Source organism: Amblyraja radiata, chromosome 13 (assembly GCF_010909765.2).
Source record: "Amblyraja radiata isolate CabotCenter1 chromosome 13, sAmbRad1.1.pri, whole genome shotgun sequence".
NCBI lineage: Eukaryota > Metazoa > Chordata > Chondrichthyes > Rajiformes > Rajidae > Amblyraja > Amblyraja radiata.
In genome coordinates this window covers 25,802,322-25,827,997 of record NC_045968.1, presented here as the reverse complement: position 1 = coordinate 25,827,997, position 25,676 = coordinate 25,802,322, and the positions used below count along the sequence as shown (strand labels likewise).

The 25,676-nt window shown below is 44.6% G+C and overlaps 1 protein-coding gene across 1 annotated transcript; it reads right to left on the bottom strand.

Annotated features, from left to right (window-relative positions):
* LOC116979740 (alpha-1,4-N-acetylglucosaminyltransferase-like) lies at window positions 1-15,696 on the bottom strand. Its single transcript, XM_033031495.1, has 3 exons — window positions 15,593-15,696; window positions 3,809-4,269; window positions 1-664 (listed from the first exon to the last, which is right to left on the bottom strand). Exons 2-3 carry the CDS (start codon window positions 4,235-4,237, stop codon window positions 62-64), a joined length of 1,032 nt encoding a protein of 343 aa, XP_032887386.1. The 5' UTR covers window positions 4,238-4,269; window positions 15,593-15,696; the 3' UTR covers window positions 1-61.
* Between the last annotated feature and the right edge of the window lie 9,980 nt (window positions 15,697-25,676).

Sequence of the window (25,676 nt, the reverse complement as noted above, 5' to 3'; positions counted from 1 at the left end):
CACTTATAAACACTAAAACACACTTTTAGACATACTAAAAACAAGAACATCAGGACATAAATCACCGTGAACTATGATTCAACTGAATTACATTTCTGTATGTAGTTGGACAATACAACTGAAAAAAATGTTCAATTAATGATCCACTTCCAACAATTATTTCCTTTTTAATGTTGGAATTCATAAAATTCCAGACATGTGCTCCATACGTTGCTGAGAAGGTCCGCTCTATATCCTTCTTTTTCCAAGGAGTATAGTACTTCTTCCAAGCTGGATATGGGATTGGGTAGAACCGATCTCGGATCCATAAAGAGATGCCGTTGCATTCTTTGCCAATGAAGGGAGCTAGATTATTCGTCTGACACCATCTCTTCAGCACACGGGTAAGCAGTTTAGGGCCTTGTTGACCCCAAATATGTCCAATGTAATTGGCCACAAAATCTTCCATGCAATTCCATAAAACAGGATGATGCCTATGTGAGAAACCTATTGCCCCATTACTGACAGCTCTAGCATGCTCAGGGCATGTAAAGTTAGCAAACGGCATTGGCCTCATTGATATAATATCAGTATCCAAGTAGATGCCCCCATATTTCCACAGCAGTGCTAATCTGCAGCCATCAGCAAACACATGGGTCCAAAACTTCTCCTTTTCTGGATTTACCTGTGGGATAATGGACAAAAAAAAGTTCAATTCATTATCTTAATTTCCTTTCTTTCTGAACATGCAGTCTTTCTTTCTGCAGTATTTTTGTCTCTTCATGACACAATCCTTTATCAGTCAAAGAGTTGAATATAGAAGTTGGGATATGTACAAATGTACAAGATATTGGTGGCACCCCTCTTAGTGTATAATGTTCTGTTCTGGTCACCCAGCGATAGGGAATGATGTTGTTGAACTAGTTGGGCAGGTTTGGACTTTATTCCTTGGACAACAGGAGACTGGGGGATAATCTCATAGAGGTATGTAAAATCTTGAGTGGAATAGATAGGGTGAATGAACATAGAAAATTTATGAAAAGAGGCATAAGTTATGGCAGAAGATTTAATAGGAACTCGGGACTCAATTCTTTCAAACAGTGGGCGGTGGCTACATGGAATGAGCTGCCAAAGGAACTAGTTGAGGCAGCTACGATAACAGCATTTCAAAGTCAGACACAAAATGCTGTAGTAACTCAGCGGGACAGGCAGTATCTCTGGAGAGAAGGAATGAGTGACGTTTCGAGTCGAGACCTTTCTTCAAACTCAAAGACATTGTTCAGGCACATGAACAGGAAAGGTTTAGAGAGATACGGGGTGTGATAATGGAAGAAATTATGTGGGAGCGAATGGGAGCATTTATATAAAATGTTTCCATGTCGTAACTGCGTCCGCACTGCGGCCAAACATCGTGGAGTTGGTGGCCTCTTGTTTGGGAGTTCTGGAGCTACAAAACAGCGAAGCTTGCGGACTCTAAAATCTTGGAGTGGACGATCCCTTTGCCAGGGGTCGGCATTTGGTGTTCCAACCTGCGGGATGCTGCGGACTTTAACATCGTGAAACCCGCGGTCCCTGGTTAGGGACCAATTTCGGAAATTCCAAGCCGCAGGAGTTTCGACCGTCCCGATGCGGGAGCTCAATCGCTCTCGAAAGCCTATACAACCTCTCCATATAACTCAAAACCTCTAGATCTGATAACTTCCTTAAAAATCTTCTTTGCAGTTTGTTATTTTGACTGAAATAATCCAATCCAGGCAACATAGTGGTCATTAATATCTATTTTAAACACTGAATATTGCAGCAGCAAATATTAAAAAATCTACTGTATCAATTCATGTTTTATAGATGCACAACCAGTAAACATTCACTGACTTATTTGGCAGAAAATCCCAAAGATTCACCACACCACCCTCTGACTGAGAGAAGTCCTCCTCAATTTTATCCTGCATGTCCAGCCCTATTTGGAGCTAGTCATCCCCTTAATATAGACACATATAGACTCAAAAGCGATAAAACAAAATTCCTCCTCAAAGGCTCCAAATCCACACTCAGCAAAATCAATAATCCCACTCTCACCATCGACGGCACCATTGTCTCCCCATCTCCCCAGGCCCGCAACCTTGGCGTGATCTTTGATTCCACCCTCTCCCTTGAGCCTCACATCGGCCATGTCATTAAAACCTCCTTCTTTCACCTCCGCAACATCGCCAAAATCAGACCCTCTCTCACACCCCCCGCTGCTGAAAGACTCATCCATGCCTTCATCTCCTCCCGACTGGACTACTGCAACTCACTTCTCCTTGGCATCAGCTCCAGCTACATCAACCGACTCCAACTGGTCCAGAACGCAGCCGCCCGACTCATCACCCACACCAAATCCTGGCACCACATCACTCCAGTCCTCAAACAACTTCACTGGCTTCCCATCTCCCACCGGATCACATACAAAATCCTGGTCCTCACCTACAAAGCCCTCCACCATCTGTTTTTGTTTTTGTTTTTTGCCTTGCCTTGTAAAGCGACTTTGAGTCCCTGAAAAGCGCTATATAAATTCAATTTATTGTTATTATTATTACATAATCAAGGGAAGCATCATCTCAGTATTTACCCTGTTAAGTAGCTTATGAATATTGGAAATTTTAGGGAGATAGCTTTCTAATCTCATGTGAATACTAGCCCAAGATGTTCAATCTCTGTTATACAACAAACTTGCCATGCAAGGAATCAACCTGGTGCAACTTTACTGCACTCCATTTAGTGTGTGCATTCTTCCTTATTTGGAAGACTAGATTTAGACGCAAATTTCAGATAGACGGAGTCAACTTACTCCCAGAAAGAAAATAGTCAAAGCACACTCTTCCTGTTATGTACATGTCCAAATGTCTTTAAGTGCTGTCAGAAGCTGCCTCAAGCACTTCAGTCTCCTTAGCTTCAAGAACAAATTCCTACCCTGTCCAACCTCTTCCAATAATTTAGTCCTTGTTTCCTGGTTAATATCATGGTAAAGCTTTTCTTCACTCAATCAGTCATGGTGGCAGAGCGGTAGAGTTGCTGCCTTATAGCAAAATGCAGCGCCAGAGACCCGGATTCGAGCCCGACTACGGGTGCTGTCTGTATGGAGTTTGTACGTTCTCCCCATGATCATTGTGGGTTTTCTCTGAAATCTTCAGTTTCCTCCCACACTCCAAAGACGTACAGGTTTGTAGGTTAATTGGCTTGATAAAAATGTTAAATTGTCCAAGTTGGCGATATGCAGAATACTGCCCAGCTGACTACGAAATTCAGAAGGTTCAGAAGGTTCAATCTTTCCAATCAAAACAAACACAAAACTCCAGGTGGGGTCTCACCAACTTCTTGTGCAACTGCAACATCATCAAAATCTTATACCTAATGTTTTCACTGATGTAGGTCAGCATGTCTCATCGTTTTCACCTCTCCACAGCCAAAAATTGATAATTGGGGACTCCACTTTTGCTTCGTCATTGGTGCTGCCTCAGAATTGTTTAGAACCTTTTCATACTCCGAGTTACTCTCTCCCCGACTCTCAGTCTGAAGAGTGTCTCGACCCGAAATGTCACTTATTCCATTTCTCCAGAGATGCTGCCTGACCCGCTGAGTTACTCCAGCATTTTGTGTCTATCTTTATGTCTAAAGCTTTCTTCACCACCCTGTCCACCTATATGATGTTACTTTTAGTGAATTATGTACTTGTACTCCTAGCTCCCTCTATTCTACAGCCTTCCCCAGGGCCATAAAATCCACTGAGAAGGTCCTACTCTGGTTTGACGACCCATAATTTAACACATCGCACTTTCTTCTTATTGCTTACCTTTTGATACCAGAATTTCAATGAAGTACCATCAAACAGCTCGTTAGCGTTTAAAGGTAGAAGAATAACATTCTTCATTGAGGAGAGCAACGGGATGAGTCTGTACTTAGGCTCTGGATATTGGCTCAAGTTGCCACTGAACCCCTTCATGAAGAAATAGATTGGTTTATCTGGGTTTTGACGAGCAGCAGACTCCACTGAGCACATCACCAATGGCTTCAGCTCCACATTGTGATTTGTTTCCACAAACATAATCCCAGGGTCCAGGTGTGGACGAGGATCATCCATGGGAGCTTCATCTTCCACATGTGACATTCTTACCATGTTCTTTTGAAAATGTTGTTGTGTTTTCATATGCCAACTTACATACAGCAGAACACTAGCTCCAATTATGACGACAAGGCTAAATATCCGACGAATGGTAATCATGGTGTGGCAATGAGGTGTTTCTCCAAAGGATCCTGTGAATTAATAAATCAAAAAGTATTATTCCCTGAGCGTGGAAGAGCCTGAATTTTTTTTGATAGCTTTAGAGAGGAGAATGCTGAGAAATCTGAAACTTCAAAAGACAACAATTGCCAAGCAATTAGAAGTCTGATTTATTTGTACTACCAGGACTGAGTGTGCCAGTGGAATCAATATTAAAATAGGTCCTGATGACTATATCGGGAGAGATTCATTACGGACAACAACAGCAGAGAGAAATGTTGTGAACCCTGTTGGGGATTAACAGCACCTGATAGACCATCCAGAATTAATCCTTCTGTTTTACCCTCTCTTTGTTTGACTCAGCTCACCCCAGCATCGGAGATGTTGTGGTTGAAAGTCCTGCTTGTGAATCTTGGGGAGGCGGTAGACATCAACTGTGCACAATTGAGGGTGGAGGCGTGGAGGTAGGATTGCCTGAGGATAAAAGATCAGTGATAAAGGCATTCGATTTTTGGATGGAGGGAGGGATGAGGTTTTTTTTTTGCAGCTGGCATTGAAACAATATAGTTCCTTGTCTGAAGAAGGGTCTCAACCTGAATAGTCACCCATTCCTCTCTCCAGAGATGTTGCCTGTCCCACTGAGTTACTCCAGCATTTTGTGTCTATCTTAAATGAAAAACAATGCTGGAAGTAATTTTAATAGGACAGGCAGCAACATTTTCAGTCAATAACATTTCATCAGATTTCTCAACTTCCTTGTCAGACAGGTTTGTGAGCTTTAATTCTGCCAGAGCATTAGTCTTGTTGCTGAAGAGTGGAGGCCTGTGACGAGTGTGTGCCTCATGGATCAGTACTGGGCACATTGCTGTGAAGCTATGAGGCGGTTGCGTTTTGGGAAGTCAAACCTGGCCAGGATCTTCACAGTGAATGATAATAATAATAATAATAACTTTATTTATAGAGCACTTTAAAAACAACCACTGTTGCCACAAAGTGCTGTACATGACTAGTCATGGACAAGAAATTATTACACGACAATAAAAACATTAAAAGAAAGAATAAAAACAATAAAATTAAAAACATTAAAAGCTATTTAAATGATAAGGTATTTTACTTCGGAGTCACGTGAGTGACTACGTGAAGACCCCGTCCAGTACGCATGCGTGCCATATCATCTATCGCATTGCGTGACGACTGGCAGGATGGACGTGATTCTCCTGCCAGCAACAGACCTGAGGTAAGGTTTTTTTTTAACTTTCAGGTTTAAATCTTCTTGCAGGAACCTCTACTCAGAGGTCCTGCTAAAAGTCCGGGGCGAAGTCGGGACGGAGGGGAGACCCCAGTGATGAACTTCAGGGAACCCGGTCACGGGGAATCCCGCCCACGGACCTAGGCGCTCGGGAGACCGCGGAATGCGGGTAGCGAACGACGGCAAATTCACCTTTGAGCCGCTGGCAGTAGAACCAGCGGCTTCATATTGGTGGAGAACCCGCTCGGGAGACCGCGGGAAGCGGGGAGCGGACGGTGGTGGATTCGGCTTCGAGCCGCTGGCGGTGGAGCCATATTGGTGACCGAAAATTTTAACTGGGGGACAAGCGTCACTTCCGGTACATGCTAGTGAATGGGAAAACACGCACTTTCACACCCGTTAAAAACATCGAAAACGGCCCGTTTTTGAGCTGCAATTAAGTGAGCCAGTCGGGGTGACCGTGAGGCACAGCTACCTAAATTTACAGTCCAAAAAAAAGATAGAAACTAAGGTAAATACAAGAGGGAGCTGAAGGTGTAAATACAGCGGAAGTGCTAGCGGACATTTTTCGTGGAGATTTAAAGATCCAAAATATCGGGAATTATCGCGTTTGCTCGCTGCGTTTCATCAAAAGTGGCATTATTGACTTTGTTATCTTTATTCATTTGTTATATGAAAAGTATTAAAAGTTAGAAATCCTTCAGTAAAATTGCAAAATCGCCCATGGTTCTCGGGTGGGTTTTAACATGCAAAATGAACACGCTTCTGAAGCTCCATTTACCATTTAAATAATCGTAAGCTTGCATCTCAGCAAAATTGATTTCCAAACGCATTGAGAGTTTACGATTATTTAAATGGTAAATGGAGCTTCAGAAGCGTGTTCATTTTGCATGTTAAAACCCACCCGAGAACCATGGGCGATTTTGCAATTTTACTGACGGGTTTCTAACTTTTAATACTTTTCATCTAACGAATGAATAAAGATAACAAAGTCAATAATGCCACTTTTGATGAAATGCAGCGAGCAAACGCGACAATTCCCGATATTTTGGATCTTTAAATCTCCACGAAAAATGTCCGCAAACAACTTCCGCCGTTTTTACACCTTCAGCTCCCTCTTGTATTTACCTTAGTTTCTATCTTTTTTTTGGACTGTAAATTTAGGTAGCTGTGCCTCACGGTCACCCCGACTGGTACAGTTAATTGCAGCTCAAAAACTGGCCGTTTTCGATGTTTTTAACGGGTGTGAAAGTGCGTGTTTTCCCATTCACTAACATGTACCGGAAGTGACGCTTGTCCCCCAGTTAAAATTTTCGGTCACGTGAGTGGGGATTTACGCTCCAGTGACCTTTCGTGAAATCACCCTATGGAAGTGTTTCTACAAGGACCACAGAGGAACCCCAGCTGTAACAAAGCACGACCACGAGACCAGGCTCGGGAGGAGCGTTGCCCCGCAGCAAAAGGTTTAAAAAGGACATGCAGGTAAATTCCTTACTCGAAGGTCGGTTTGTGCTATTTTGTAAGAATATGTTACAGGACTGGACTGCATCCAGATTGACTGCGGAGGACCACGGAATTGCGGGCAGTCAGCAGCTGTAGACTGCACCTGGATCGCTATTGATCAGCAGTCTCCGACCTGGCACCTGCACAGTCGGAATCGACACCTCAGACTGGTGGGAAAGCCATGCAGAAGTCGGACAGGCTGAAGACTCTGACGAGTCGGGCTGTGAAGACTCACCGCCGGCGGGAGCAACTGTGATCGCATATCCCGCATGGAGCGGTTGATTGAGCAGAAGCTTCAATGTGACATGCTCCGGCATTGGCGTCAAGTCACCAGGGGGTCCTGGGACGCCCATGGCAGCACCTTATTGAGGGCTGCATAATGCATCTCCCTCGACAGAGGGGAGCATTAGGAGTCACTTCTGGGCTGACTCTGAAGACAGGGGTTTGGCTGAAGAAACCACAAGTGTGCAGGGGATGCAGGAACAAAACTACCAGCAGCAGGAGATCGACGAGTGGCCGTCGGGTTCAGGAAGGCCGCATCATCACGCAAGACCTCACATCTTCGACGGCAGCACCCCACGCACCCACCAGCAAACCACGATGAACTGAAGCTGGTGAAAGCTTGAAGGCCGTACAACCAGGACAAAGGTCTTTTTTAGGCCACAGCCCAGAACGGCCTTCCTGGAAGATGCGCCAACCTCGTACTCGAGCTCCTCTACCTCCCAGGAGTAGATGTAAAATCATGCACACATGTTTGAGGCAGCTCCTGGGTCGGGTTGCATAAGTCCTCCCATTCGGATAAAGGTTTGGAACCACATCGATGATGTCTCCTGTCACGGATACAAGTTGGTAATATTAAACTGGTTTGAATATTTACACTGGTTAGGGATAACACTAGATTAGTTTATACTGCACACAGGTATGGTTGGAGTTGCCTTTCAAGACAAGGCTCACAAGAATGGGATGTGGACTGATCATTGTCAACAGCCTCAACCCGCATGTGCAGAAAATACTTTTCTGAATAACTTCCATGTGATCATTTCCGCTCACAGGGTTGAAGATATTTGAAATTTAACTGGATGAGGCAACGATACACTCAGTAGCGTTGCAAAATGGGCTAACTCCAGTTTCCAGATTATTTACCAAATCACTAATATCAGTGCTTCGGCTGCACAGAGCTAACAAATAAGTAGCATGGCCAATCTGGATGATATTGAACATACTGTATTTTACTAAATTAGCCTTATCAGCCACATAGCTATATTTGAGGAATTGGTTCTCACCCGTCCAGTTAAATTTAAATTAAGTTGATACCAACTGAAACTATTGATTATTGGGATACAATCATCCATTTATTGGTCCGGGATCAGCTCTGAGACAAAACATTAGACCTCTGCTATTTTTAGCTGAAACAATCAAAGTCACAATGATGGACAGCTTTGCTCCACTAAAATCTCTTATCCGTAAATCTTCAGTCATTTCCAAACTGATGCTAATGCCCAAAGATGGGTAATTTACTAATACCATCTCTAGTTACGGAGGCAGATGGGATTAGCATGAGTTATCAAGTGTTCAGTCATGGTATCAACTGCCAATGGACACCAGGTGCATTCTGTGCATTAAAGGGTGTGTGGATATGCATATACGGCATGCACAAGTCCAAGGTGATACACTTTGGTGGTGGTATATGTTAATCACAAAGGTTCAATCAAATCAAAGTATGCGGTGATAGTTTTACCAAACCGCATTTAGCACTGGTGTATTATTATGCAAAATCAATGACAACACAGAATGAATGTGAGATCACAAAGTATTTAATGACAATGTGGATTGATAGATCACTAACTATTGAGTTGCTTGCATCCAGGTTCAATCAACAGTGAACGAGGCATACAGTGGCGAAGGGTGCATTCTCGCTACACTAGGAAGGAATGTTCTTTTATGTCTTCCTCCATTTGGCCTCAATAGACGGGTCTTGCAAAATTCAGCAAGATTCCCGCTTCCGAGTTTTCATAGTGCCTGCCTGGGTTATATACCTGAAAGAGAAAAACGTCAACAATCACAGCAGGATCCAGGAATGTCTAGAATGTTTTCCATCTGAGGAAAAACACAGGATTGGGAAACAAAGGCTAGTAGGCTAGTGTAGAGAGAAACAGAGGGATTGGAGATGTGTTGTGGTGCAGAGGTACACCAGGAAGACAGTTGTGGGGTGTGTTGGGGGGGGGGGGGGGGGTGCAGTGATGTGGATGGATAACATTTCCCATCATTGTTCCAAAATCCACTGCTTCAACTGTGGTAATGTGCATTAGAATTGCACAACAAAGGTGTCAGTGGAATTAGTTGCAATAGAAACATAGAAAAATAGGTGCAGGAGTAGGGCATTCGGCCCTTCGAGCCAGAACCACCATTCATGTCAAGTCAAGAGTCAAGTCAAGAGAGTTTATTGTCATGTGTCTCAGATAGGACAATGAAATTCTTGCTGCTGCAGCACAACAGAATATTGTGCAGCACAACAGAATATTGTAGGCATAAATACAGAACAGATCAGAGTGTCCATATACCATAGAATATATATATACACACATAAATAAATAGATAAAGTGCAATAGGCTGTTATAGTTCAGAGTTTGTTTGAAGTTATGTTTAATAGTCCGATGTCTGTGGGGAAAAAGTTGTTCCTGTACCTGGATGTTGCAGATTTCAGGCTCCTGTACCTTCTACCTGAAGGCAGCGGAGAGATGAGTGTGTGACCAGGATGATGTGGGCCCTTGATGATGTTGGCAGCCTTTTTAAGCAGCAACTGCGATAGATCCCCTCGATGGTAGGGAAGTCAGAGCCGATGATGGACTGGGCAGTGTTTACAACTTTTTGCAGCCTTTTCCGCTCCTTGATGCTCAAGTTGCAGAACCAAGCCACGATGCAACCGGTCAGCATGCTCTCTACTGTGCACCTGTAGAATTTCGAGAGAGTCCTCCTTGACATACCGACTCTCCGTAATCTTCTCAGGAAGTAGAGGCGCTGATGTGCTTTCTTTATAATTGCATCAGTGTGCTGGGACCAGGAGAGATCTTTGGAAATATGCACACCCAGGAATTTGAAGTTCTTGACCCTTTCAACCATTGACATCAATGGGACTGTGGGTCCCCATCCTGCCCCTTCCAAAGTCCACAATCAGTTCCTTGGTTTTGCTGGTGTTGAGAGCCAGGTTATTGTGTTGGAACCATTTGGTCAATCGGTGGATCTCACTTCTATACTGTGATTCGTCCCCATCAGTGATACGTCCCACAACAGTGGTGTCATCAGAAAACTTGAAGAAGGAGTTTGCACTAAGTCCGGAAAAGCAGGCATGAATATAGAAAGAGTACACCAGGGCGCTGAGCACGCAGCCTTAAGGTGCTCCCCTGCTGATTGTTATCGAGGTTGACACATTTCCACCAATATGGACAGACTGTGGTCTGTGAATGAGGATCCAATTGCAGAGGGATGCACAGAGACCCAGTTCTGAGAGCTTGGTAACCTGCTTGGAGGGGATGATGAGCTGCAGTCAATGAATAGCAGTCTGACATATGAGTTTTTGTTGTCCAAGTGGTCCAGAGCGGAGTGGAGAGCCAGTGAGATCGCATCCACCATTGATCTGTTGTGGCGGTAAGTGAACTGCAGTGGAGGTATGAGTTGATTTGCACCATGATCAGCCTCTCAAAGCACTTCATCACCACAGATGTTAGTGCCACTGGTCGGTAGTCATTGAGGCACGTCACCTTGCTCTTCTTGGGCACTGGTATTATTGAATATGATCATGGCTGATCATCTAAAATCAGTACCCCGTTCCTGCTTATTCCCCACATCCCTTTATTCCTTTGGCCCTGAGAGCTAAATCTAACTCTCTCTTGAAAACATTCAGTGAATTGTTCTTCACTGCCTTCTGTGGCAGAGAATTCCACAGATTCACAACTCTCTGGGTGAAGAACATTTTCCTCATCTCAGTCCTAAATGGCCTACTCCTTATTCTTAAACGGTGACCCATGGTTCTGGACTCCCCCAACATCGGGAACATTTTTCCTATATCTAGCCTGTCCAATCTTTCAAGTATTTTACATGTTTCGATAAGAAAAATATGTTTCTATAAGAAACATATTGTTCTTTCCTTCTTTTAAAATCTTTTTATTGGGTTTTTTCCAAAAAAACAAAAACAAAACATAAAAAACAGAGCAAAAAGCATAATGATAAACATAACAATGATATTGATACATAGGGATCAGGATTACATTAATAACAGGTATAACCTAATATGAGACCAGTGTCAAAATACACATTGAATATAGCCCTCCCAGCCTCTATGTAAATATAGTTAAATCTTTAAAAGAAAACTTATAAATGTAGAAAAAAACACAGAGATAAAAAGACAAAAAGAAAAGGAAATAAGGAAAAAACAAAATCCCCCTAAACTAAAGAAAAAAATAAAGAAAGGAGAAAAAAATAAAATAAATGAATAACAAATAAATCTTATTGTTAGCGTGGTGACTTGGAAGAAATAGGAACTGAAATTAGGGTTGACTTTTCAGTGGAAGATTGTAAAGTACAGAGGATGACTCCTCAAACAACTTATTAGACCCTGGAGGATATCGCACTTCAATCAAGAATCTTGAACTTTCTGTTAAAGAGCATACAAGTCCAGCCTTGTAAGGATGACGACTGTGGGCATTTTTATTCAAAACAAAACCCTTGGCCGGAAACCCTTCCTTACAAGAGAACCTAGATAAACGCCATTTCTCTTTTCACATTTCTTCCCAGTCTCACCTACTACATGAACATGACAACATTTTCATTGAAAACCTTGAACCAAAGAGCTCAGAAGAGGAAATCCCCAAGGACTTTTCTACAGCAGTGGTTAAACCGAATGACAAATGCACATCCTTCCCCTGAACGTCGTTCGCTCGTGTGTCAGACGATGTAGCTGGGTACACAAAATTGCAGGGGAAACTCAGCGGGTGCCGCAGCATCTATGGAGCGTAGGAAATAGGCGACGTTTCGGGCCGAAACCCTTCTTCAGACTACGTAGTACATCAGACTGATGTAGCTGGGTGTTGGCTTCTGTCGACGCCCAACATGTTGAAAGAATTGTCGCCCGACGAGTCACAGAGTGCATCACATCGTTGCTTCCAGGGTTTGCCACGAGGAGGCTCTGTCATTATTTCCCCCTCCCCCACGGACTTAAAATATAAATACTGCGCTAGATTGTTCGGAGGTGCAAGAAATGATTGACTTCTGGGGCCAGACTGTTTTGTATAGCTTCAACACTATATTTTACTGCTGTAATTAATGCTAAACTACAATGTATTTAAAAGCAATATCAATATGGTTGAACCCATGAACAAATTAACAATGTAGGAAGGAACTGCAGGTGCTGGTTTACACCGAAGATAGGCACAAACTGCTGGAGTAACTCAGCAGGACAGGCAGCATCTCTGGAGAGAAGGAATGGGTAACGATTTGGGTCGAGACCCTGTTTCAGACTGAGAGTCAGGGGAGAAGGAGACAGTAGATATGTGGGTTGGTAATGTGTGAAAACAAATTAACAGATTAAACACGACAGATAAAACTAATTAACAGTCATAGATTAACACAGGAATAGGTTCTTCAGCCTCCAATACCTGTACCATGAAGCCAATCTAATTAATTCCATCTGCCTACACATGGTCCAAACCCCTCTATTCCCTGCCTCTTCTTGCTTATATATAAAAGTCTTTGAAATGTTGCTGTCGTGAATGCTTCTATCACCTCCCTGGCAGCACATTGCGTGTAAAAGAAACTTGCTTTGCAAATCTCCTTTAAATTTGACGCCTCTCACTTTAAACTGTCCATTAATGTTTGATATTTTCACGCTGGGGTAAAAAAGTTCATCCTTTATGATTCTATTTTATTAACCTTAATTCCTTCAATTCTCATATTCCTTTAAGCTTCAATATTTATGTCCTCACTTTCAAGCCTACATTATCACAGCTTTGTTCTGAAGTTTTAAATCACCAAGACTTGTGCCTTTATTTACATTAGTCCTGTCTCACGTATTCTTCCAAGCTCCAAAGCTTTGGCTTGTAATTATAAGAGAACAAGAAAATGAACCATAACATTCTATCACTCCTTTGTCATGGAACTTAGTATTGATCCCATGGCACCAATGAAGTATCATTTCTCTTCAACACCCAATGTTAAAATTGTGCTTGACATCAAGGTCATTAATGCATTCATATCCATAATCATCCTGATGAAAAACATAAGATCTAAAATGCCCAATTTTTAACTTGGCTTCAGCAGAACAGTATTTGATACATTCAAGTTCATATTTGGCAGTAAAACCAGTCAGCTACCATAAATGTCTATCGAGCAAAAACGAAAGATGTCGAACCATTGAAATCTTATTTATAACGCGATTAGGCAAAAGTTACTTTAAAATGAAACAATTCATGCAGAATATTGTACACAAACGGTGATATAATATTCCGGAAGTGGCGGCTCTGTTAACAGCTGCGGCTCGCCTGCAGTCCGTCTGTCTTTACTTTTTTCTGTTGTTTTTTTTGTCTTGCTTTGATTAAGTTTTAGTTTGTTAGGTTGTGTTAGGGGGGGGGTGAAACATGTTCTCTGTCTCTTCCTTCGGGGGAATGCGACTTTTTCGTGTCGTATCCCCCTTCTCTGCCTCCGTCTGCGCTGAGGCCTAATGACGGAGCTAGCGGCCTCCAGCCTGCGACTGACCCCGAGGCTCCGGAGGCAGAGCCAGCCAGGACTCGCCAACGAGAGGCTGGCCGTCTTCGGGGCAGAGGCAGCGGTGGCCCGACTTGCTGGTGCGGCGTTCTGGCTTTCGGCGGCGTCCTGGAGCTGATGCAGCGGGGCTCGGAGCTGAGACTGCGGGACCCGGAGCTGGGGCAGCGGCCTGGAGCTGGGGCGGCTGCCCAGAGCTGGGGCAGCGGCCCGGAGCGGAGACTGCGGGACCCGGAGCTGGGGCGGCGGCCCGGAGCGGAGACTGCGGGACCCGGAGCTGGGGCGGCGGCCTGGAGCTGGGGCGGCTGCCCGGAGCTGATGCTGTGGTGGGCCGTCTCGGAACGGAGGCGGCGTTCCGGCTTTCGGCGGCGGCGGCATCACCACGGAGGTCCGCTGGACTGGAGGGCGGCATCTCCGGCCTGGATCGATCGCCTCAGCGCAGAGGGAGAACAAGGAGGGAAGAGACAGAGACTAAGACTTTGCCTCCATCACAGTGAGGATGTGCTTGGTGAACTCACTGTGGTGGATGTTTAATTTGTGTTTATTGTATGTTTTGTTTTTATTGGTTCTGTGTATGACTGCAGGCAACATAATTTCGTTCAGACCGAAAGGTCTGAATGACAATAAAGGAATCTAATTCTAATATAATTCTAATCTAAAAAATGCCTAAAATTTAGTTGAAATTCCAGCTTGACTTAAATGTCAGATAGGCAGAATGCTGGAGTCACTCAGCAGGTTAGGCAGCATCTCTGGAGAACATTGCTATGTGACATTTCGGGTGGGGACCTTTCTTCACAATACACTTATTGTTCGTTTGGATAAATTATTTTGATGCAATCATACTTTTCTTGCAGACAATTTTAATCACACTGGAGAACATCATGAGTGTCGAGTGTGGACTGCAAATGACACAAAGGGGTCAAAACATATCAAAAGGGGGAAGGCTGCAGGCGTGCAAGATATAGAAATGGCAGAAGACAAACTGGTTGTTAAAATTATAGTGTTGGAAGAAACTGCAAATGTTGGTTTAAACCGAAGATAGACACAAAATGCTGGAGTAATGCAGTGACACAGGCAGCATCTCTGAATTACTCCAGAATTTAATGTCTATTTTCAATGAAAATGATAGCACAGATACAAATTTTTTTGATTGATTATCTAGGATAATTGGTGAAATCAAGAATACAGGATAAGACATTCATAAACTACTAAGGCATGTTGCGAGCTTAAGAGAGACACAAAATGCTGGAGTAACTCAGCGGGTCAGGCAGCAACTCCGAGAAAAGAAATAGGAGACATTTCGGGTCAAGACCCTTATTCAGACTGAGAGTCAGGGGAAAGGGAAACGAGGTATGTAAAGGTGCAGAATAAATCAGTGCCGGCAGAGAAACCCCACTGGAGACCACAATGGTCCAGTGTTGACTGTGGAAGAGGAGATAACAAAGGGATACGGACAGTGAAACAAGCAGGACAACTAGGGTGGGAGAGGGATGGAGAGAGAGGGAATTCAAGGATCACTTGAAATTAGAAAAACATTGATATTCATACCGCTGGGTTTTAAGCTGCCCAGAGAAATCAGAGATGCTATTCCTCAAATTTGCGTGTGACCTCACTCTGACAGTGGAGGAGGCCCAGGGCAGAAAGGTCAGTATGGGAATGGGGAGGGGAGTTAAATGTTTGGCAACTGGAGCATTTCTAAACATTCCATTTTATATTTTTCCACAGATCACTTTCCTTTTGAAGATATCAACAGAACCCAAAAACATGTGAAATAAAACACTTTTTTCCAAGAGAAGAACCAAATAGAGTATAATTCCAAAGTAAATATGTTTACGAGCTTTGTCACTTACCTGTTTTAAACTGGCAGTGTCAATGAAGATATTTCGTGAGACTGTCCTCGGTTGTTTAATTTGGCATCTGGTATCTTGAGTTCACGTTTGCTTTATTTTATGTATGAATGATGGGAGTGCCCAAAAGGGAGATTTCATCATTTATGGCTGTCCATCAGTGTGACAGTGAGAGAGAATGTTCTGTCAATGAGATATGAATTAGACAATAGACAATACACAATAGGTGCAGGAGTAGGCCATTCGGCCCTTCAGGCCAGCACCGCCATTCAATGTGATCAATCCCCAATCAGTACCCCATTCCTGATTTCTCCCCATATCCCCTGACTCCCCTATTTTTAAGAGCCCTATCTAGCTCTCTCTTGAAAGCATCCAGAGAACCTGCCTCCACCACCCTCTGAGGCAGAGAATTCCACAACCTCACCACTCTCTGTGAGAAAAAGCGTTTCCTCATCTCCGTTCTAAATGACTTACTCCTTATTCTTAAACTGTGGCCCCTGGTTCTGGACTCCCCCAAAATCGGGAACATGTTTCCTGCCTCTAGCGTGTCCAAGCCCTTAACAATCATATGTTTCAATGAGATTCCCTATCATCCTTCTAAACTCCAGAGTGTACAAGCCCAGCTGCTCCATTCTCTCAGCATATGACAGTTCCGCCATTATGCAGCAATGTAGGCAATTTTAATAATTAAAAAGAAGATGAGTAGCTTATAATATTGTATTGTGTAATGAAGAAAGATTAGTTAGTATTCTTGTTGTGAAAAGCCCATTGGGCAAGAGTGACCATAATATGGTGGAATTCTGCACTAGGATGGAAAGTGAGACGGTTAATTCAGAGACTTGGGTCCTGAACTTAAAGAAAGGAGGCTATGAAGGGATGAGACAGGAATTGGTTAGGATAGACTGGCAAATTATACTTAAAGGGTTGACGGTGGAGATGCAATGGCAAAGATTAAAAACTTCAAAATTTGTTTATCCCTATCTGGTGAAAAAATAAAACGGGGAAGGCGGCCCAACTGTGGCTAACGAGGGAAATCAAAGATAGTGAAAATCCAAGGGAAAAGGCATATAAATTGGCCAGAGGAAGCAGCAAACCAGAGGACTGGCAGAAATTTAGAACTCAACAGAAGAGGACAATGGGATTAATTAAGAGGGCAGGGGAAGAGCATGAAAGAAAGCTTGCGGGGTGTCTAAAAACGGACTCTAAAAGCTTCTTTAGATATGTAAAAACAAAGATTAGTGAAGACAAATGTAGGTCCCTTACAATCAATCAGAGACAGGTTAATTTATAATGGGAAACAAGGATATGGCAGAACAGTTAAATGAGTACCTTGTTTCTGTCTTCACTAAGGAGGACACAAATAATCTCCCAGAAATACGAGGGTACCGAGGATCTAGTAGGAGGAACCGAAGGGAATCCACATTAGTCAGGAAATGGTGTTGGGTAAACTGTTGGTACTGAAGACAGATAAATCACCAGGGTTTGATGGTCGGCATCCCTGAGTACTCAAAGACGTGTCCTTAGAAAACGTGGATGCATTTGTGATCATTTTCCAATGTCTCCGGTAAGAAGTGGTCGACTCGGGAGCTCCATGCCACGGAGTGTTCCAATCCGTCCCGATGCCGGAGTTTCGATCATCCTGACAAGAGGATCTGGACTGTCGACAACGGCAATTGCGGTGGATTCAAGGCCCCGACTACGGTGAACAAAGGAGGAAGATGACTGGACTTTATTGCCTTCCATCACAGTGAGGAATGTTGATTCCACTGTGGTGGATGTTTATGTTAAATTTTATTTTCTGTGTGTATTGTGTTTTTTTCACTTAGTATGGCTCTTAGTTGGTTGAGTGACAATAAATGCAAACTTGAACTTGAACTTGGACAGGAAGGCAGATTATTATATTAATGATGTTAGATTAGGAAAAGGAGAAGCAACGCAAACCTGGGTGTGCTTGTACACCAGTCACTGAAAGTGAGCATGCAGGTACAACAGGCAGTGAAAAAAACTAGTGGAATGTTGGCCTTCATTGCGAGAATATTTGGGTTTAGGAGCAAAGAGGTCCTACTGCAGTTGTGCAGGGCCCTGGTGAGACCTCACCTGGAGTATTGTGTGCAATTTTGGTCTCCTAATTTGAGGGCATTATTGCTATTGAGGGAATGCAGTGTAGGTTCACCAGGTTAATTCCCAGTATGGCGGGACTAACGTATAATAAAATAATGGGTCGACTGGGCTTGTATTCACTGGAATTTAGGATGAAACGGTATCTTGTAGAAACATATAAAATTCTTAAAGGATTGGACAGCTAGATGCAGGAAAATGTTCCAGATGTTGGGGGAGTTCAGAACTAGGGGTCAAAGTTTAAGAATAAGGGGTAGGCCAATTAGGACTGAGATGAGGAAAAACCTCTTCACCCAGAATGCTGTGAATCTGTGGAATTCTCTGCCACAGAAGGCAGTGGAGGCCAATTCACTGGATGTTTTCAAAGAGAGTTAGATGTATCTCTTCAGGCTAAAGGAATCCAGGGATGTGGGGGAAAATCAGGAACGGTATACTGATTTTAGATGATCAGCCATAATCTTATTGAATGGTGGTGCTGGCTTGTAGGGCCGAATGTCCTACTCCTGCACCTATTTTTCATGCTTATATGGTTATATGCTTCTATAATCTATCCACCTGCCCCTCCACCTGTGCCTCCGCCGGCCCCTCTGTCGACCGACTTCCGTGTCCGGTCGGGTTGTACGCCCGCTGGTGCGTTTCATGCCTCATGTTCTGGGGTAGCCCTGTGGCGGCTCCCAAGGGTTGGGCCATTCCACTATCGAACCCCTCGGCTCGGGAATGGACTAGTCCGGGGGCGGCCCTTAGCTACAGGGATAAACGGCAGGAGCTTAGGCGAGATCGCTCTCTTGCAGACACGACTGGACAAGAGAACAACAACCAATAAAATTCCTCCTGAAATACCCGGTTCCTCGCCTTAATTTCAGGCACCACGGGAGCCTAAATACATTGTGAGAATTCTGGCTTACTGGTATGCCTACCAGACTATGCAAATAAAATGGGGCAATAGGGTCTCAGCCCCATTTAAGGTTAGCAATGGTGTTAGACAAGGGTGGATTTTGACCTCAGTCCTTATTAATCTTTATATTGATGATCTGTCCAAACAATTGAAAGTCTGTAATATTGGGTGCATGATTGGTAATATTTTAGTGAACCATATTATGTATGCAGATGATCTTGTTGTCTTTAGTATCATCTAGCGCTGGTCTCCAGCAGCTCCTCATTATATGTTCTGTGTATGCTGTGGCAGGCTCTTCGCGTAATCCGTCATCGCATGCGCGTCAATCTTCAAAGCAGCGGTGTGAAATCACAGATAACAGTTGTTGAATTGAATATAGGAAGATTCGAGAAACTAGAACTACCAGCTGACCTTTATGAGAGAGGGTTGGGAGTGGAGGGCACGTAATCCCTCATCGTAACTCCTCATAAAATAAAGATCAAACTTCAAACTGGTAAGTTCTCGTTTAATCTTACTATTTTACTTCGCAGTCACGTGAGTGACTACGTGAAGATTTCAAAGCTCTGTGATTTCATGCCGTGAACACGAGTCCATGCGTCACACACTGCATCAGTTGACGACCAAGGATGAGTGAACATTAATAATGCATTCAGACATGACATAGATATAGGCATGCTGATGTTTTTTAATGAACAAATAATAATAATAGTAACTCCTCTCATCCGGGAGGAAACTATAAAACAGAACCTAAAATAGAATTGGCAAATAGAGTTGGCAAATACCCCCGGTCTGGCAATGGGTTTGTTATAAAATGTTTGGAAAGATCGTTCGTTTGACCATCCTGCAGCCGCTAGGATGTGGTCTAGCGGAACGTCGATAACCCTGCTGCTGATGTTGTTGCAGCCCTGGTGGAGTGAGATTTGAAAATGTCAGTGTTCACTCTTGCACAACCCTGAACCCGTTTTAACGACCTGGAAATGGACTGTACTGATACCTTCTTATGAGGTTTTATGTAACTAACACACATTGCTAGTTCAGAGCCTCTTAGGCTCTTAATAACCTACCATACTGTTGTAGATGTGTGACCACACACAACCAAAGGTCCATGGGATATGCCAACAAATCTAGTTTGAGACCTGATGCCCCTGGTCTACTCTGCTTGAGTAAGTCATAAACATAAAATGTAATTTTGCTTGCAGATGTAACCATCCTGTCCAGTCGCAGCTTATGCAATGACTGGATCTGTTGCGCTGAAACCAGCGCCATGAGCATAACCACTTTGTAAGTGAGTTTGACCAAGGACAGGGATGTAGCTGGAGCCTACCGGCGAAGCGGCGTTAGCACAATGTTAACATCCCATATCTTTGCGTACCTGGGCCTGGGAGGTTTTGAGTTGAGAATACCCTTGATAAATCTGTATATCAGAGGGTGAGATCCGACAGAGTGGGTCCTGCTCCCCGCAGCAAATATGATGAGAAGGCACGTTTGGCACAGTTAATGGCACTATAACTTAATTTTTGTCAAAGACTCATTCGAAAATGAACTTCAAGACGTCAGTCATCCGTGCTGTATTACATGTAATATTAGCATTTAAACAAAATACTTCCCATCTCCTGATGAGGAAATGTACTGCGTTTTTGGTGCTACCTCTGCAATCTGCAGAGAGCACGTCCATGGTTCGGTCTGACAACCCGAGCCGCAGGAACGGTCTTCTCAGAGTCTGCAAGTTAATGAATTGATTTTATCATGCAGAGGATGGTTTCCTGAGTGACGGGCTGAACCAGCAATTTTTGTGTTTAGAAATAACCATATAAGGTACTGTTATCATTCCCAACATCAGCGGGAACCATGGCTGTATAGGCCAGTCAGGCACTACGAAAAATGCCTGAAGCGGGAACTTGCTGAACTTTTTTGCAAGACCCGACTGATGAGGCAAAATGGAGGAAGACATAAAAGAACATTCCTCACCAGTGTAGCAAGAATGCATCTATCGCCACTGCCATGCCACATATATTTTGCAACTGGTGATTGCCTGGTTGTAAACATCTTGATCTTCGGTGTTCCATTGAGCCACAATGTCATTAAATACTTTGTGATCCAACATCCATTCTGTGTTATCATTGATTTTACGTGATGATACATCTGCGCCAAAATGAGGTCATGTAAACTATCACAAGATACTGACTTGATTGCACCCATGTGATTAACATATGCCACCACCATAGTGTATCAATTTAGAATTGAGCATGCAGGTTATGCATATTTGCACAATAACCTTTATCCCATAGAATGTACCTAGTGTCTATAGGTAGTTGATACCATATAACTGAAGAATTGGTAACTCATGCAAATCGTATCCGCCTCCGTAACTAGAGATGGTATTAGTAATTTTCCATCTTTGAGCACTAGCATCAGTTTGTAATATAACTGAAGATTTACTGACCAAAAAATGCTGAATACTGTTCGTCCACCATTGTGACTTTGATAGCTTCAGCTGGTACTAGCATAGGTCTGTTAACAATGACCTAAATGGTACTTAATTGCTTGGTCCTATGCACGTTGTAAGTTCTGATAATGCAAAGGCCCAAAATTGCGCAGCTCAAAAACACAGCCACTATATTGCCAATTATACTGGCCACTTGATGAATAGAAGGCTGCTTCTACAAATTCTAATCTCTTGCCCCCGGGTAGGAGTCACAGACAAATTAATAGAGTTAAAGGTAAATCCCAATAACCAATAACTCTAGTTGGTATCAACTTAAATTTAACCGGATGGAAGAGAAACCTCAATTTCTAATATATATATATATATATATAGTTTGTGGCTGAAACAGTTAATTTTAGCAAAATACAGCGTTTAGAATATCATCTAGATAGGCCATAACAAGTGTTTTAGTAATTTGGTCAATAATCTGGGAGCTGAAGTTAGCCCATTTTGCAACGCTTTAACTGTCGTTCATCGGCTCATCCTTGATTTACCTTTGAGGTATATATCTTTGAGATTGATGCATGCCATATCCTATGGAAATCAATTTAGAGTAACAAAGTTTTCTATGCTGAAATGTCTATACTGCACATGCGAGGTAAATCAAGGATGAGCCGACCTCCTCCATCTTTCACAATGATCAGGTCATGCTTGCCATAATTCCGAGCCTGCCTCGAAAGACAACTCTGGCCATATTTCCAATCCTGGCCATAATACTGAGCCTGCCTCGAAAGGCAACTCAGGCCATAATTCTGAGCCTGCCTCGAAAGACAACTCTGGCCACATTTCCAAGCCTGTCCCGAAGTCTGCTTGGAAACCTTGTATCTCATGTTATTATTTTAGTACAAAAAACAAGTATAAATATTACCAACTTGTAAATGGTCCACATACCCCATGTTTCGGAAAGAACTAGACCCACCTACCTTCATGGTTACTGGTGGTCTTATGGTAAGCCCAAAGGCCCCTGATGTGGGTTCTATTTCCGTCCTTAATTTGGAGAGTAGGACTGCTGGGGTGTGTGGATTCCATGTTTTGCTGAGGACCGGCTTGGGCCTTGGCCTGAAAGCCCTATGCCCAGCTTTGAAGCTGCCACCAGCTTCAGTGAACTGCTTACTGCCGATGGAGGCGTGGGGTGTGTTGTCGCCGAAACGATGAAGCTTTGCTTGTTGTTGGTACCTTGATTAGTCTGACAGCTTTAGCTTCCTCATCCAGGTCTTACCTGTTGGATAGGTTTTCCCCGAAGAGAAGATTCAGCGGCTGGACATTGCTGGCCTTACATGAGCCTGTAAATTTGGAATTTAAGGCAGGTCTGATGGCGTTCTTCTGAAAGCAGTTTATTTTGAAGTGTGAATTGCACATCAACACCAGGCCAGTAATTTTTAAAATTTGTTGGAGTTCATCTCCTGGATTTTCATGCGTCCTCCAATGACACCCCAGATAGCGCTGTTCACTGCCGGTACTTTCAGGAACAATTTACAGGTGCGTGGTATCTTACAGCCATCACCTGTTCCTGTAATGATGTGACATGAGGTAGCTGATGCTTGCAAAGCTTGTAACGTGAGGGTAATTCTGGCCCCCTCCGGGTTTTCTGCATATGGCTGGAAGCCAACTCATGACAGACATTTCTTGAACCTCACGCATGTACTCCAGTATGTTCCACGGACATATTTCTGAGTTTGGAGTCAGTTACAAACTGACCCCTCCACAGAGAGGGAGATTTGTAAGCAACCCTGAAACAAGTGCTGCCGCAGGCCCCCGAGGAGACCTGCGCTGATATGGCCCCATTCCATGGACCATATCAGGATGGAGCATCACATTTGTGGGATAAACGCCCGAGGGCGCTATCCATGCTCGATCTGGATTAAATGTCCGAGGACGTACCCATATCCGAGTCGACAGGCCTATCCGTCTTACTCTTGGCCTTACCCCCTTTCTGGGGAACCACAGCGGTTTCAATAGGCACTCGGAAGTCGCTGACCGTACTGTCAGCGACTCAGGTAGCGAGCCCGCCTATCCGTCTTACTCTTGGCCTTACCCCCTTTCTGTGGAACCACAGCGGTTTCAATAAGCACTGGGAAGTCGCTGACCGCACTGTCAGCGACACGGGTAGCAAACCCGACGCCTAGCGGCTACCCGCACTTCCTCGGTCTCCGTAGCCGGTTTTCCTGCGGTCCGTGACCGGGCTTCTCCGCGGTCCATAACCGGTTCCCCGCAGTCCGTGACCGAGATTCCCCGCCGTCCATAACCGGTTCCCCGCGGTCCGTGACCGGGATTACCCGCGGTCCATAACTGGTTTCGTATATTGTAATCAGCAGGAAACTCCCTGCAAAGAAAAAACAGAACCTGGAAATAAGTTTGAAAACTTACCTGCAGGGTTTGAAACTTACCGCTGGAGGAGCGACGCGCCTGCCAGCCAGTCGTTGCAGCATGCGTTAGACAATAATGACACGCATGCAGGCTGGCGGGCTCTTCATGTAGTCACTCACGTGACTCAGAAGTAAAATGGGCTATCAATGTTCATAGTTTTGTCCGAGCCAAGTTTAATAGCCTCATGGCTATGGGGAAGTAGCTATTCCCAAACCAGGTCGTTGCAGTCTTCAGGCTCATGTACCTTCTAGCTGAAGGTAGCAGGGAGATGAGTGTGTGGCCAGGATGGTGTGGGTCCTTGATGATACTGCCAGCCTTTTTGAGGCAGCGACTACGATAGGTCCCCTCGATGGAAGGGAGCCGATGATGGACTGGGCAGTGTTTACTACTTTTTTGTAGTCTTTTCCTCTCCAGGGCGCTCAAGTTCCACAACCAAGCCACGATGCAACCGGTCAGCATGCTCTCTACTGTGCACCTGTAGAAGTTAGAGAGAGTTCTCCTTGACAAATCGACTCTCTGTAATCTTCTCAGGAAGTAGAGGCGCTGATGTGCTTTCTTAATAGTAGCATCAGTGTTCTCGGACCAGGAAAGATCTTCAGAGATGTGCACGCCCAGGAATTTGAAGCTCTTGACCCTTTCAACCATCGACCTGTTGAAATAAACAGGATTGTGGGTCCCCATCCTACTCCTTCCAAAGTCCACAATCAGTTCCTTGGTTTTGCTGGTGTTGAGGGCCAGGTTATTGTGCTGGCACCATATGGACAGTTGCTCGATCTCTCTTCTATACTCTGACTCATCCCCATCAGTGATACGTCCCACTACGAATCCCAGTTGTGGAGACAATGGTATCACTGTCTTGTTGTAGGACGCTGATTTTTCTTTTTTATTCTGGATTTTAAATCGTGTATTGTTTTTTTTAAATATATAATTTACGATGCTTTTATAAGTGACTAGACCAAGTGCAGACCCGTTGGGTCTGTTTCCCCAACGGCGTTTGCGTGGGGGGGGGGGGCTGAGGCATCACACTCACATTAACCACCCCCCCAAACACACAGGTGGGGGGAGGGGGGGTGAGAAGAGGGGAGGGAGGGGAGAGGAGGAGGAGGAGAAACGGGATAGATTTGGGAGGGAAAGGATAGCAGGGTAGGGGGTGAGAGTGGGGGATGGGGAGAGAGATGTGGGAGAGGGGGGGGGGATGGGGAGGAAGGGAGAGGGGTGGGTGGAGAGAGGGGAAAGAGTGGGGAGGGAGAGTGGAGGGGGAAGGGGGGAGAGAAGTGAAGTGGAAGAGAGGGAGGAGAAAGGGATGGGGAGGGGAGAGAGATGTGGGGGGGAGGGGTGGGGACGGAGAGGAGGAGGGAGGGGGAAGAGTGTGGAGGGAGGGGGAAGAGTGTGGAGAGAGGTGGGGGGAGAGGGGGGAAAGAGTGGGGAGGGATAGTGTGAGGGGGAGTGGTGGAAGAGTGGGGAGGGTCAGAGGGGTAGGGGGAAGAGGTGGGAGTGGAGAGGGGAGGGAGGGGGAAGGGAGGGGTGGGGGAGGGAAAGGTGTGGGGTGAGGGAGAGAAGTGGAAGAGTGGGGAGGGAGGGGTAGGGGGAGTGGTGGAAGAGGGACAGAGGGGAAGGGGGCGGGGGGAGAGAGGGAAGAGGATAGGGTAGAGAGTGAAGGGGGGTGGGGGAGAGAGGGATGGGTGGGAGAAGGAGAGGGGTGTGAAGAGTGAAACTTAGAAACATAGAAATCAGGTGCAGGAGTAGGCCATTCGGCCCTTCGAGCCTGCACCTCCAGTCAATATGATCATGGCTGATCATCCAACTCGGTATCCTGTACCTGCCTTCTCTCCACACCCCCTGATCCCGTTAGCCACAAGGGCCACATCTAACTCCCTCTTAAATATAGCCAATGAACATGCCTCAACTACCTTCTGTGGCAGTGAATTCCAGAGATTCACCACTCTCTGTTTGAAAAATGTTTTTCTCATCTCGGTCCTAAAAGGTTTCCCCCTTATCCTTAAACTGTGACCCCTTGTTCTGGACTTCCCCAACATCGGTTTCTACAAGATCCCCCCTCAATCTTCTAAAATCTAGCGAGTACAAGCCGAGTCTATCCAGTCTTTCTTCATATGAAATCAGGAATCAGTCTGGTGAACCTTCTCTGTACTCCCTCTATGGCAAGAACGTCTTTGAGCATTGCGCATTGTGACATCACACAATGGAACGTTCACCATGGGCTG